At 43.7% G+C, this 14,432-nt stretch overlaps 1 protein-coding gene across 1 annotated transcript in view; it reads right to left on the reverse strand.

Moving 5' to 3' along the window:
- Positions 1 to 2,611: 2,611 nt before the first annotated feature.
- Positions 2,612 to 14,432, reverse strand: part of suclg2 (succinate-CoA ligase GDP-forming subunit beta) — an 88,667-nt gene continuing 76,846 nt past the window's right edge. Inside the window, exons 10-11 of the mRNA XM_076751367.1 lie at positions 10,562 to 10,682; positions 2,612 to 3,674 (exon numbers count right to left, since the gene is read on the reverse strand). Coding sequence (XP_076607482.1) covers positions 3,562 to 3,674; positions 10,562 to 10,682 — 234 coding nt within the window. The 3' untranslated portion in view covers positions 2,612 to 3,561. The remainder of the gene's footprint in view (positions 3,675 to 10,561; positions 10,683 to 14,432) is intronic.

Below are 14,432 nucleotides of genomic sequence, written 5' to 3' on the forward strand. Positions count from 1 at the left end.
CCTCCTCTTCTTCGCTCAATTTCTCAAGACAGCCAAGGTAATTTAAATCGATTCTAAGTCCTTCAATTACGGACACACTGACAACAGTTTGTAGAGAGGGAAATGGATTTTTCTGCTCATCTGTGAGCCAAGGCCAAATCTGAGGACCTCGACGGCAAAATGCAGCGCCGACAGCCTCGGCTGCCCCTTCACTCCTGACGCTTTTACTCTCTCCCACACTGTGTTGCTTTTCCTTCATAAAACCTGTCAACAGGTCTTTTTTATGATTTCTGGCTGGTGGTAAGACAATAACGACAGTGGAGAGGTGAGGCCGGACCTGCTCGAGTATTTTAGATTTCGGTGAATGAGACGAGGAAAACAAACAAAGCAAGCAGCACTTCCCTGCTCGGATGATCCCACGGGGGAGAAAGTGTTTGCCGTCTTTATGCAAAGCGCTCAAGAATTTGCACATAAACACATGTTCACACTTCTCCCAAGGATGAATACACTAATATGCCCCCCCCCCCCCCACACACACACGCACACGCACACAGCAGCTTATCTGTCCACCACCTGACTGACAGATGCACAGGCAGAAAATTGTAAATATTGAGCAACCCCATGTCCCTGAAAGATGAAGTACAATAGCCGCAGGCAATTCACACTGCCATTGCTTTATTATGAACTAATATGTTCATAGTTGTTGTTTCCAAATGACTCAATAAATATCCAATACTTCCTGAGAGACGGCCTTGACCCCGTTGTCTGAAAGAAATCTTTTCCCGAGCCCCGGATCTCCAACACCCTTAAACACTGAAGGCAGCTTCGCAAAGTGGCAATTACTGTTTTGACATCAATTCAAAACCACATAAAAAAAAAAAAAAAAGCAGCTGCGTTTCGAGAAAGCAAAATGGACAATTACAGAGACAAATAAAGTGAGCCACTGAGGGTGGAAAATAAAACTCCCACCGCATAATAATTCAGCTTAATTAGAGGAGGAGCCCGCCTAAAGGGTCGTTTTAAAATAACACCCCCTTCGTTCACCTCCAGAGGTATTAGCCGAGTTAAAAGCAGCGGGCTACATGATGGAAGTCTTCAGGCTGACCTCCAAAGCTTCTTCCCCCCTCATCTATATTTATATGAAGGAGCGGCACTAATTTTGCCCAGTAAATCAGTGTGCACATTTCGTTGTGACCTCCAGCTTGACACTGAATTAAACAATATCAGGGCCCGAGAAGCCCGCTTTAACAAGCCTTAAATTCCTCCGTCCAATCCATCAGCGGGGATATTTCTGACACACAGAGGGAAGAGCATGAAATAAGGCAATTATTGAACCCTTCAGCCCATTTCTACGGCTCGGCTCGGCTGGCACGGTGCAGCGCCGAGTCGCAGACCTGTGAGTTTGTGTCTTCAGATGACTCTTGGTGATAGGGACACTTAAAGTGAATAAATCACAAATAAATTACAGTAGTTAGGCAACAACTTCACTTCATATCTCTCTCTGCTTTGTGTCAAGGTTGGCAGTTACACACAGCATGTCACTCTTAACTATATGGAAAACAAAGATGTGCAGCAACCGCAGCAATTACCAGAGGGCCCCGTCTGGAGTCCTCTTGACTTTGCCTGATAGAAAACACAAAAAAAAAGAGAGACGAGCTCCAGTTTGAGCCTCAGTTTTCCTCTCAGAGAAAACCTCCTGATGCATACCGGAGGAAAAGAAAAAAAAAAAAAAACTGCTTTGTGTGTGTGTCTTTCATTGAGGTGGCAGTCGATCCTGGGTGTCTGGGCGTCCTCTCAGATTGCCTGACAGATAATCCATCACACAGTCAGTGTGTCTGACAGGAAGAGGTCTCAGTCAACTCTCCGTCTCTCGGCGCTGCTCACACAGGCCCCATGAAGGACAGTCGCTCCTCTCAAGTCTCTCTTGGGACGGCATACACTTGAGTTTCATTAGAGGACTGAAGGTGTGTGATTTGAAGAGATTCACTGTGTGTTTATTGTGTGTGTGTGTACCAATCCACCAGTGAAAAGCAAGGAAAGTGTCTTAAAAGTATTTTAAGACAGCACAGGCTGTGGATATATTGTCACCAGGTGCAAGAACGTTTGACCAAACTGACTGTCTGTTGGACATTTGAAGATATCACCTTGGACATTTCGTTTCACTGTTTTCTGATGATTCGTAGCCTCAAAAATTAATCAGATGAACAGCAGATAATAAGAGCAGCCTCAAACATGTGTTGTTGTATCTCCACATGTTGCACGTTGTAGTTTGAATCTAAAAAAATGTAACCTTGTGACCTTCAGACTAAACATACAGTAAGTTGATCTAAAGGATCAACTTGTCAAACATCAGCAGTGATTATTTGGAATAAGACCAACAGTATATTCAAAGGTTATCTCTGGACTGTGTGTTTCTTTGCTCAGGTAGTCAATACTGGGCTCGAAGGCTCAAAGGCAGCAAAGTGTACAAACTGCTGAAGGTTTGCTTCGCCCAGCTGACCTTACATTCATCCTGCAGATGTACTCTCTCCAGAAAAAGCCAGCAGTGCCGGTGCAAAGAAGCTTTCCTTCCTTGCAAACCGCCTCTGTCTTTTTCCTCTAATGTGAAGTGAACACATAAACAAGACAGTAATCTTGAAATATTCGATTTTAATCTCAAATTATATACACAGTTTTCACACTGTATTCAAGACATCCTGTCAATATACATTCATGATTATAAAAAAATCGAAGTAGAATTGTAGTTTTGATTTTGTTTTCTCAACACTTCCCTGTATGAAACTACTGCTGGGATAGTTTACAGAACCTTTAGCCTGCATGAATCAGGCCCAGATTTTAGCAGGCGGCACACTGTTTCCCATGGAGCACTTCACAAATAAGACATGATGTACAAAATTCACAGCATAGGTACTTCATCTGCCTCATTTGAGACACACATAAGGCATTGGATGGATTTATGGACGTGGACCATTTTGCACAAAGAAGACACGAAGAAAACAGGCTGATTGATCTAAAGTTAACTGCTCTCTTTTTGTTTTGTGGCTAGGTGCCATCAAACGATTCCACAATGCATGAATGGGCTGTTTTTCAGTCATATTGTGCCTTTAAAGTACCTAAAGTCGAGGCTGGAAGTGTAAAAGGAGAACGTCTCTCTTAACTAACATTTCATACAAATGCCACAATGTGGAAAAAGGAATGCACAAAGTGTTGGGTCTCAATCTAATTTCTCTAAAGCATTGTGATATTCCATGACAAGATTATGTTGACTTTCATTATGTAAAATAACAACAAACCTGAGAGCAATTATCCCAATTAATGTGCATTTAATGAAAAAAAAAAAAAAAATGTGAAAGCCAATTTGGACTGGTGAGAGCAGAAGTTGTGTCGTGATGCAGCACCTCAAAGCCTGTGATGACCTGTAACGAAAAGTGTTATTTGGAATCTGGTGCTAAAGCGAGGGCCTATGAGGGCAAAGGCTTGAAGTCCCGGGGGTCTGCGTGTGCAAAAAAAGGCTGACGGTGCTGAGCTGTGACGGCTGTGGATGTTGGCAGACTGACTGTAGTTGGGTTACACTCAGAGTTTCTATTTCTTGATGGCGGCCACTGCTTTCTTGGCGGCGTCATCCAGGTTCTCTGCGGCTGTGATGGGCAGGCCGCTCTCGGTCAGAATCCTCTTGGCCTCCTGGACGTTGGTCCCTAGCAAGATGCAGGAAAGCACCGTTAAAACAGACGACAACAACAAGAAACTGGCTTAACAAGGCTGAACCCAACCTGCCATCTGCACCGATGTAAAAACCACACTGTGTGAAAGACGAAGACTTCCTTTGGAGGAATCAGTGCGCAGGATGACAGATGGATGGAGTTGTGGGTGAACGGTGGCAAACTCAACTGCTGATCCGAAAGCCGCTTTGTCTGTGAACAATGTCAGTGAGGCAAGAGGGCAATTTGTGTGTGTGCGTGTGTGTGTGTGTGTGCGTGTGTGTGTGTGTGTGTGTGGTCCCCTGGCTGCAGCGAGGTCAGGGGTAGCAGGTGCTGGGTAATACAGTGGTGCCCATGCCCCGTTAGACCCGCAACCAATTAGAGAGGGAGAGAGAGACACCCAGAGACACTCTGCACAGCACTGAGGCTCCACACACTGAGCCGGCTGCCTCCCGGCGCCGCACATGCCGCAGCCAAACGCCAGCCTGACACGCCTGTCACAACACAGGGCAGGGGGCGCCGCAGCGGACGGAAGGACGGGGAGAGGGAGACGAGGACAGTCGAGAGAGGGAGTGAGCGTGAAGGGGAGAAAGGGCAATGGAGTAAAAGGTCAAATGAAGCAGAATTGCCCACGCTGCTGAAACAACAAAAGCCAGCTGTTTGTGTAGCATTTACTGATTTCACACATGAAGACATGACGGCAAAGAAAAGGCCATTTACTGTCTGTGAGTCTGTCCCATCTGGTTTCAACTGTTCTCCACTCTTGTCTTGGAAAAAAAAGTAGAACTTCCCATTATTTTTCATTTTCTATTCCTGTTCTCACTTTTTTTTATTATTATCATTTCATTTTATTTTACTTTGGTTTTCAGACCTTTTTATCTTTAGTTACTTTGACGTCGGTCGGACAAAACAAGACATCGGGAAAACTTCCCATGAATTCTGGGAAAAAAAATCATTAGGTGCAACCTTGTGTTTTACAGTATTTACTGTGTGTGTGTGTGTGTGTGTGTGTGTGTGTGTGTGTGTGTGATCAAAAACGTTTGACGTGACAATATTTGCTACTTGTGTGCAAAGCTGCCTGTCTGCATTCACTCTGGACCAAATCTGTGATGTTAAATGGATGCAGCTGTGTGTGTGTGTGTGTGTGTGTGTGTGTGTGTGTGCGTGCTCAGACACTTCCAGGTTGACCTTAGCTCTCCTGGCTGGCATGTAATTAAGACTGCATGATATGTGAATTCTCCGGAGGCCCGGCCACCCTGATCAATAGACCTCTCATGAGGAATTCTATTACCAGCGCCACTTAACGCCTAATATTTCATCTCTTTTGTCCAGCCAGATAATAAGTCATTCCAAACACATTTCTGCAGGCTCACACTCCAAACAATCAATTCTACGATATAATTAATTAGAATAAGAGCAGGAAGAGACCTTGCTCTGGCACACAAACAGGGGATCGGGTGTCCCAAGTCATCTTGTGATCAAATAGCATAGAATATTCTCTCTGTGTGTCCACAGGCCATGCTGTCGCTCATAGTGTGTGTGTGTGTGTGTGGGATGGGGGGGAGGGCAGCGTCGACCTGCGCACTTCATTGGGATTGACAGATCCATATTATCACACTGACAGGCTTATCTATCAGATGATTAAAGCGAAGTTGCAGCACAACAAACTTGAAACAACCGGGGATAAAACTGAAAAGCACCATATGTGCACACAGAGAATACATAATGCAGGAGATGCTCTGAAAAGACAAATATGCCTATGGAAAGTGTATATAGCAGTGAAATAAAGTAAACAGCATGTGTATTTTTGACATTTTTTCATTTCATAAATATTCATGAGAAGCAGTAGTGTGTGTGTGTGTGTGTGTGTGTGTGTGTGTGTGTGTATGTGTGAAGCATTGTTCTGACAGTACCTGTGTTATCCATGTAATGTGTGAGGGGGGGATCACACATTTTTGGGAGTGAGAGAGAAGAGACATGCATTTACGTGAAGCTTTTTCTGTACGCATGTGTGGGTGTGTGTAAGTGTGTGTGTAAGTGTGTGTGTGTGAGAGAGACAAAGAGAGTGTGTGAGATGACTGCAGTTCCACTGTTAGCAGTAGGGAGCACTGATAGCTCACAGCAGCAGAGGCAAGGACAGTGCCCAGCTGGATACAGCATCACTGCGTAGGTGTGTGTGTGTGTGTGTGTGTGTGTGTGTGTGTGTGTAGAGTGTGCCAAGTATTTGAATGTGTGTGTTCACCTGCAGCCACTAGGTGCTGCCAGAGACCTACTCACAGCCTGGACCCAGAGACATACAGTATACACACACCAAGGCACGTTCGTTTTGAAAACTTTAAAATGAAATTCTGTGTGATTAACTGTAAAGAATGACCTTAAAAATGAGCAAAACGAAAGGTTTTTACATCCCGTAGCAGAAAATGATCACAGTACATATCCAGGGTTTTATGGGCTCATTCATCAGCAGCAATAACTGTTAATTACTAGAGCAAGCGATGTGTCTGGCTCACCTGCTGCTCTGAACTTTTGCATCTTAACCAGCGTGTATTAGAAGTTAAATTCAATCTGAATCCACAGCAGCACCACCGCCTCCCACAACTCCGAAGGCTGCACCAAACTGCTGAAGGATGGATCAGCTGATCAGCCTAACGACACAGCTCAGCTACAAGCCAAAACAACAAAAGACCAGGAGGCGTCAGGTATTTGGCCATGTGATGTATTGCCACTTCACAACACATTTCTGTTGGATCTGCGCTCTAATTAGCCAGCTTGCTTGCGATTATTGTGAAAATGTCACTTTAATGTGTGAGTCAATTACAGGCCACCATATTTCAACGAGATAATAAGGCTTGGGGCTGTGCCAAAGACTTGCGCCAGAGGAGTTCTGTTGATGCTGCCATTCCTAAATTTGTGACTAATTCTGTTTTAACAAGCTGAGATTAGAGAAGCTGAGATCTCCTGAGAGGAGACTCTGTCATAGGCTGAGACCCACAGAGTGACTCTGTCGTTCTGATGGTTCTCTGTGTGTCACGGGCAAGACAAAGAGTGGCTTCTGTGTAAGGTAAGAAAAGAATCAAAGTGGAGCTTGATAGTTTATCTAAATGTGCTTCTGAGGTCATTTGCTTGGTACGTTTGCTCTGAACTTTGTTTCCAATTAAAGTGAAACTGTGTAACTTGTAGAAGAAATAACAGCATCTTTCTTTTAGAAATGAACTTGCTGAGTGTTGCAGTGTAACAGACACCACTGAGTCAGTTTGCTGATCCCATGACTCATTTCAACTTCGGCTATTGTTGCGCTACATCTTAGCATTCACCGTGAGCCTTTCTAACGGCAAACATTTTGATGTGTCATAGTAGAAAAAGCACATTATATAATAACATTAACAATGACTTTTTTATTCAAGTGTCTCAGTCAGCCACAGCGATGCGACAGTGAGCCAACATGCACAAGAACTAAGTTATTAATCTCATTATAAGATCCAGCTCTTTTGGATAGATACCTTGCTGTTTTACACCATGTTTGACACCAGTTTGGGAAACTATGGACATCTGTGTATGAAAAACTAAAACACGCCAGTTAATAATATTATTGACTATTTAATAACAGAGATATTACAGCTTTTACAGAGATTTTGTCACAGCACGTACAACAAGAAATACCAGCGTCTTGGTGTCTTGCTACACCAGTTACCTTGAATAACTGGTGTAAAAAACATGTTCTTTCATCACTGGGTGTCATCATACTTGTTCTGCCTTTGATTGTTAATCCTCATAATAATCAGTACCAAACAGTGTGAGTTTTGCCTTCCTGTCAAAAAATGGATGAGCCCTGCTCCTCCCCCCTTCATCCCGTGTCAAACATCAAATGCCTCTCATTGGAACGCGAAGCGAGAGGCTCCTGAACGGCGCAGACGCCTTTCCTTTGATGTGCTAGCCAGTCTGTGCTGAAAGTTTTCATGTTGTCTAGACTCTTATTTAAGAAAAAAACACACACTATAGCTAAGTATCCTAGATTTGAAGAGCACATCTGACAGTGACAGTTCAGAAAATGCATCCAGTCATTTAGGCTGTCATCCATGTTGACTCTGGTAAAGAGTCTCATCGTGTTTGCACATAGCATCACTGTGTTCAGTTTTTGTTCGTGTGCACGGCATTCGTTCTCATTATCTGCTCACGTTGGGGGCTTTTTAGAAGCAAATGCAAGAAAGGAATAAATCACTGGTCATTGTTTGATATTTAGAACTAAACATTTTGCTTATGTGTGGATTTAAAAGGCTTAAAAAACAGGTCAGATCAGTATTAAAATAAGCCATGTATGCACATATATGTATCTATGTGTGTGTACGTGTGTTCATGCATATCTGTTTGTGTGCATAGCTGCAGCAGATGGCTGTTTAAACTATAATGACACTGTCAGGACTGAAAAGGCCATCTCAACTGTACTATAAGACCTCACATCTTTTCTTAATTAAATGGGAGAAAAATGGCCAGATCTCCGTTTGAGGAGAAAACAGCCTCCACTGTTTGACAGACATTTGGGAAAAAGGCTCTGTAAATCAATAGGTCAAGGAACAGAGTTAAGCGAATGCAGTCACCTTTTTCCCAGGACTCTGAGGGCTGTTTAAGGGGACTTTATTCCATAGTGGCAGGCAGCATCCTCACAGAGCAATATGTCTATGTTCATGCTGTGGCCAAAGGGGGCAGTACAGTACTTCCTCAGGTATCTCTTTCTATACCTTAATGTGTGTACAGTGTGTCTGTATGTGCGTTCTGTGCTGAATCTGTTGCATGAATTTGCAATGTATGAACACGACTGCTTACACTGCAGCCCACAGATTGGGTGTGATGTAGTTAGACTCTATCAGCACAAAATAAACACTTCATGCAACAGTATCAACTAATTCCATTCTATCAGCGTCTAGGCCACATGGCCTTTTTCCTCCACATATGGGAATATATAACTCTCCACAATGAAATCAACTAAGGCCTTTTAAAAGAGCCTTCCCAATTAAAAGTGTGCCAGTTAATCCATTCTGATCCTGTTGAAGAGTGCTGGGCCGTTCTCACTGGCCTGCGGTCAGCCTAGCAAGCTGAGCTGATTGATTCAGAACCAATCTTCTCCACAAGACTGCAGCCCAGGACGTAATGACCCACAGCTAAAGCTTGGATTAGGCCCCGGCCAGGAAAGCGTAGTTGGACCAACCACCAGCAGTGACCTTCTGGACTCAGCCTGTTTGTGAGTCAGGTTGAATTACATGGCTTCATATAAGGAATGCGTGGTGACTAATTAAGAGTCTGTTTTGATTGCCAATCCAGTTGGGACACAGTTGTGTACTCATTCTTCAGCCACATGGTCAATTAGCAACATGGGGACAGAGAGTGGACGGAAATTTCCCAGATGCATATTTTGCATCTTGAGTGTTGAACTGGCTCCGGTGTTTCCCTTTGAGTGCAGTGGTAATCTGAGGGATTTGGGTGTGAGCCACACATCTGTCTTGGTCATGGCAGCAGTTGTGCTTCAGGTGCAAAGTAATTTCAGACAAAAAAGGCCCAAATATTACACACCTGCACACCTGAGTTTAGACTTCCACAGTGAAACAATGTCATAGATTGTTCAGGGATGGTGGTCAGTATCCTTATCTAGAGTCTGACCTTTGCTACATTTATCTATCTGTGTTTGTTTGGCCTCATCGGACTGAGTAGTAAACCTTTAGGTGTTAATATAACAGCTAAACATTCCATGCTCTACTGTGCTCTGAGGAGCCATGTCCATACTGCACTGTAGTGCCTCTGTGCACAGTTGGGTTCTAGAAACCGCTTACACAGTCTGACTGACAAACCATATTAGCTGAGTGTGTGAGGACATACAGTATGAAGCGTTGAACATTCACACACACACGCACACGCACACATACATATATTCCCCTGCTCTCTGCTCTGGACACACCACTCAGCAGGATCTTGACAATTAAGCTAACCACCAACTGGCCTTGTGCCTCTGGGAGTCACCACTGCCAGCCCACACACACACAAACACACACACACACACACACACACACACACACACACACACACAACTGAACAGGTTTCATTAGCGTATACAGGTGAAAGGTGAGCCAATCAGTGCCGTCTCTACTGTTATTCTGGCTGGCGCTAATGACGGGTGCGGCGAAATGTGACACGTATGAGAAATGCACTGCTGTTCTCACTGGGACACTGAGCTACAAATGAAGATGGATAGGCTCCAGAGAGTAAAGCAGCAATAATACAATGGCTCCAAAGTTTAAAGCAAGGTGCTCTAAATTGTGCTGCAATTACACTGCAGTGGTTATACACACATTTGTCATTTGAAATGGTAAAAAATACATTTAAAATTAGATATCTAACTACATTAATAGCTTGTGTTTGTGTGCTTCATTTCATGGAAATTGAGGCTAGCAGCCATATGGGGCTATGGGGCTAGCAGTCATACTGCGGGAAGGTTATAGTGCTACCGATAGCTACAGTATAGGAAAAGCCCTATTTTAAGACACGGTGAATAAAAGATAATAATAATAATGATAATGATAATAGTCTGCTGAGATGCTGGTTACCTCAGCCTCAAGACGTACGCCATGTTGAGGCAAATCAAGATGAGTGACAAGCGCTGGAGGTGTGAACTTGTATCTTTAAGGCCAGTGTCATTAACAAGCATCATGAAATCCTTATTAAGGCCAAGTGCTTTCAATCCAGGGTCGACAGAGATCAATGGGTCATGTTTTTCTGAGGGGGTGACACATATTGTGTATTGTGAGAGTGTCCGTTGGGACTAGCTTGCTTAAAGGGTCAGACAGGCCAAACCTAGATTTCCTTGTATGTGTGTACGCATGTGTGCGCATTCCCACCTTCTAGCCTGACCACCAGTGGCACCTTCAGCTCCAGCTCTCGACAGGCCTTGGTGATGCCGTTGGCAATGATGGCACAGTTGACAATCCCACCAAAGATGTTGACCAGGATGGCCTCAACCTGTGAAAGAAGAGAGCGAACAAATGATTAAATCCAGCGGTGGAGACACACCTGTGAACACAAAGCCTCCATCCACCTGTCATACAGGAGCAGGGTAGCAGCACCGAGCCCTAAAATGCATGTGGATAGTGGAATTGGTACATTCATTACGATGGCTGAACAAAGTTTGTCCAAACTGAAGCACAAAGCAGTCGAACACTGACAATTCCTTTGTTGTCAAAGGACACTCATATATGTTCAATATACAGCTGGAAACATGCTTCACCACATCAGTGCAAGGCTAATTGTTTCAAGCTTGAAATGTCACTACAAAGACATACCACATTAAATAAAGCAGCCTCACTACCAACCAAATGTACAGTCGGTGGTGCACCCAGAGGCTATACAACACTGTCACACTGGAGGCAGAATAAAGCGAAATATCGCCGAAACACTGGAGCCAAATAATAAAGCGATATTTCAATGGGAAGTAGTGACATGACACATAAAATAAGCTACACACACGGCTGGCTTTCAAAACTTCTAATGTGGCTGCAACATGAATCATATTGAGCCTTTAAAACTAATTGGCATACTGCGTGTGGTAAAAAAAAAAAATCACGGTGAGGATGAAATAGAATCAAAGTAAAGGTGCACGGTGGCCACAGATCCAGCAGTCAGTCGGATCCCGCTTGTGACCTTATAATTCAGATACAATTGCTATCACTTGCACTTGCATCCTTTGCTTCCATGATTCCCTAAAGGCTATGAAGAACACACCTTTGAGTTTTGAACACGTTCGGTTGTGCCAGACAATCTGTCTGTGCCATGTTCGCTTCAGATATCTTTGCAAAGAAACTGCAAGACGTCTCCAACTTTCTCACAAAATCAGCACGAAACTGATATCACTAAGTCGTGAAGCAAGACAGCTCGTGTGCGTGTGTGTGTGTGTGTGTGTGTGTGTGTGTGTGTGTGTGTGCGTGTGTGTGTGTGTGATTACACTAACAATCTAGCACTTGGTAATTACCCTGGCTAGCTCAGTGGAAAAGTAGACTGAGAGCACACAGGATTAATCCTCCATGTTTGTTTATAATCACTGCTAATCTGTTAGCGCCGATTTGGATGAGCAGCTTGTGGGTGTGTGTGTGTGTGTGTGTGTGTGTGTGTGTGTGTGTGTGCCTGTTGTGAATGTGTATGTTTTCAGTGTGTGGTAATGATGTTTATAGGGAGAGAAGATCAAGGACTTGGATAGCTATCAGAGCGACAGCCATGGCATTGTCCTCTATGCGCTATCCAAATGAGCATCTCCTTATAAACAGCAGAGAATGACACAAGACCAGGAGAGAGCTCCCAAACAAACACAGACGTAGGCTGCGGCGTAAGGACTCAGACGCCATGCAAAGAAATTGAGCAAGCTTGTTAGGTCAACTGTGCTGTTTCATGCTGATTAAGTTACACAGGGAAGTGACCAGGAATGCACAAAAAAAAAAAAAAAAAAAAAGAAAAACCCACAAGGGGAAAAGGCAAACATGAGCCCCAAACTGCAAATGACCACGAATCGTGACCTCCAGATTACATATGTGATAACACACAATGAGCTGTTCTGGTATATTAAAATAATGGATGATGAAGAGGAAAATGATGACAGTCAATTCTTTTTTTTCCACAGCAGGACTCATCATTTTCTCACTTATACGATGGCCAATTACCAAAAAAAAAAAAAAACAGAGAAAAGGGGAGAGTAGGGTTTTTAAATTACTATCCATTTTGTGAGATTTTGCTGTATGTTGTAATCAATTTGAACAAGGTCAGAGTCATTTCATCAGTGATTTCATGCTGTCAATACGGTTACTTGCACTTTCACGTATCATTCAGACGCTCATTCAGACTAATAACTAGAGTCCTGAAGCAAGATTTTAACAAACACCATTTTTGCTAACATGGGACTCGTTATTTGTCGAAAAAGAACATCTTGTATTCGTACATAACAATGTCTCTCGTAGTTTATCCCTGCAAAAGAGGCCCTCCAGTGATTTCACACTGCACTTTTCACGAAGAGACAGATTAATAAACGAACGGTCAAATGGTCAAAGCAGCAGGGGTCAAGATATCCTCCTGACTTCAGGCCCCTTGTGTGGGCCAAACCTGGAAACACTGGATCCAACCTCCATGTCCAACACACACTCAACATACACTGATGTGTGTGTGTGTGTGTGTTGATGGGCATGAATGTGGGTGATCACAGCTTTCTACTAGAGTTCTACTACAGATAAATCTGTAGCCAAAAGAAAAAAAAAAAAAACTAAAAGATATTTACACACTTTTTAAAGCAAACTGCTATATTCGTGACATGGTCTATTCAATGACCGGAGTGAATGTAAACGTGTGAAGAGTGGCAGACAGTGAAAAGACTGCTTAAGAGTTCAGCAGTGGGAGAAAGGCAGGCGGACAGAAAGAGGTGTGAAATGATACCAGCTTGTTGGCTCTCAAACCTCAGCCGAGTATCGAACAGCTCCTCTGACAGCCTGTTAGGAGCGATCTGCAGTTCACAGTGTGTGTGTGTGTATACAGTATGCGTGTCTATGCTTTACTGCCTTAGGGCACGTGTGTGAATGTGTGTCTCCCCACTGCCCCGTGCAGGTGTGGTCCACAGCAGGGGTGCAAGGTCAACACTGCCACTGCCACTATGAATTTGTACAATTTATGGAAGGAGAGAAGCATATCTGGAGCTTGAATATCATTGGACAAATCCCCTGGGCTTGAGTCTGCTGTACAATGCAAAGGTTTACACAAAGATGAAATGACTTGAAGTAAAAAGTGGTTGCAGCTGCATTAGTAGCAGCAGTAGCAGTAACAGTGGAATGCTTTTAATGTGACAGTGGTGTTAAGACTCCTCCACACATTAGGTATGTGTGTATGGGATGCCACTTTATGATATCAATGTCTTGACATAATGGTGACTGTGCAGCACAGGGTTTTGGGCGGGTGGCTAATAAGGAACGTGTGCTGGGTTTACACCATCGTGAGACAGGTTAGTGTTAATGCTTTGTGTACACACACATAGCATTATCTGGCTCCCACTGGGGGGCAGCAGAGATTTAGATGCCTTTTTGCGGCCTCACTAGAGAAGGCTCTATTCTCACCCTATCCGCAGCCCATTTTTCAACTCTGTCTCTATTGGGAAGAACCATATTTCTTCCATTCATGCGTCTACTATTGACACCCATGTATATTAATGATACATAAGACATGATTTATGTAGCCTGGCACAGAAGTAAATGCAGTCTATAGAAATATGGATGTGGTGAGGACTGAGTTGCACTTTGCTGCAAGTTTTTTTTTTGCTCCTTATTTCTCTGGTTTTGGTTTATGAGCAAGTGTACAGCCTGAGGAAGACTATTTTCCCCGTACTAACCCACAACCAAAAATAAGCAGACATTTGATGTAGAAGTTCTACCACTTCTGCCAATTCCAAGTAAAGATCACAGATCCAGAGCTACAACACCCACAGACACACACACACACACACACACACACACACACACACACACACACACATATACACACACACACACACACACACACACACACACACACACACACACACACACACACACACACAACCACCTCCCTTTAATTTGAAGAGAGATAATGCGATACTGTGTACCCAGAGGGAATGCAGCCTTAAATTGAAAATATGCAGACACTGGAGGTAAAGGAGCAGAAAAAGCAAAACTGTGTGCATCTCATTCATCGTTCTAATCATGTTCT

The sequence above is a fragment of the Chaetodon auriga genome, chromosome 2 (genome assembly GCF_051107435.1).
Source record: "Chaetodon auriga isolate fChaAug3 chromosome 2, fChaAug3.hap1, whole genome shotgun sequence".
Taxonomy (NCBI): Eukaryota; Metazoa; Chordata; class Actinopteri; order Chaetodontiformes; family Chaetodontidae; genus Chaetodon; species Chaetodon auriga.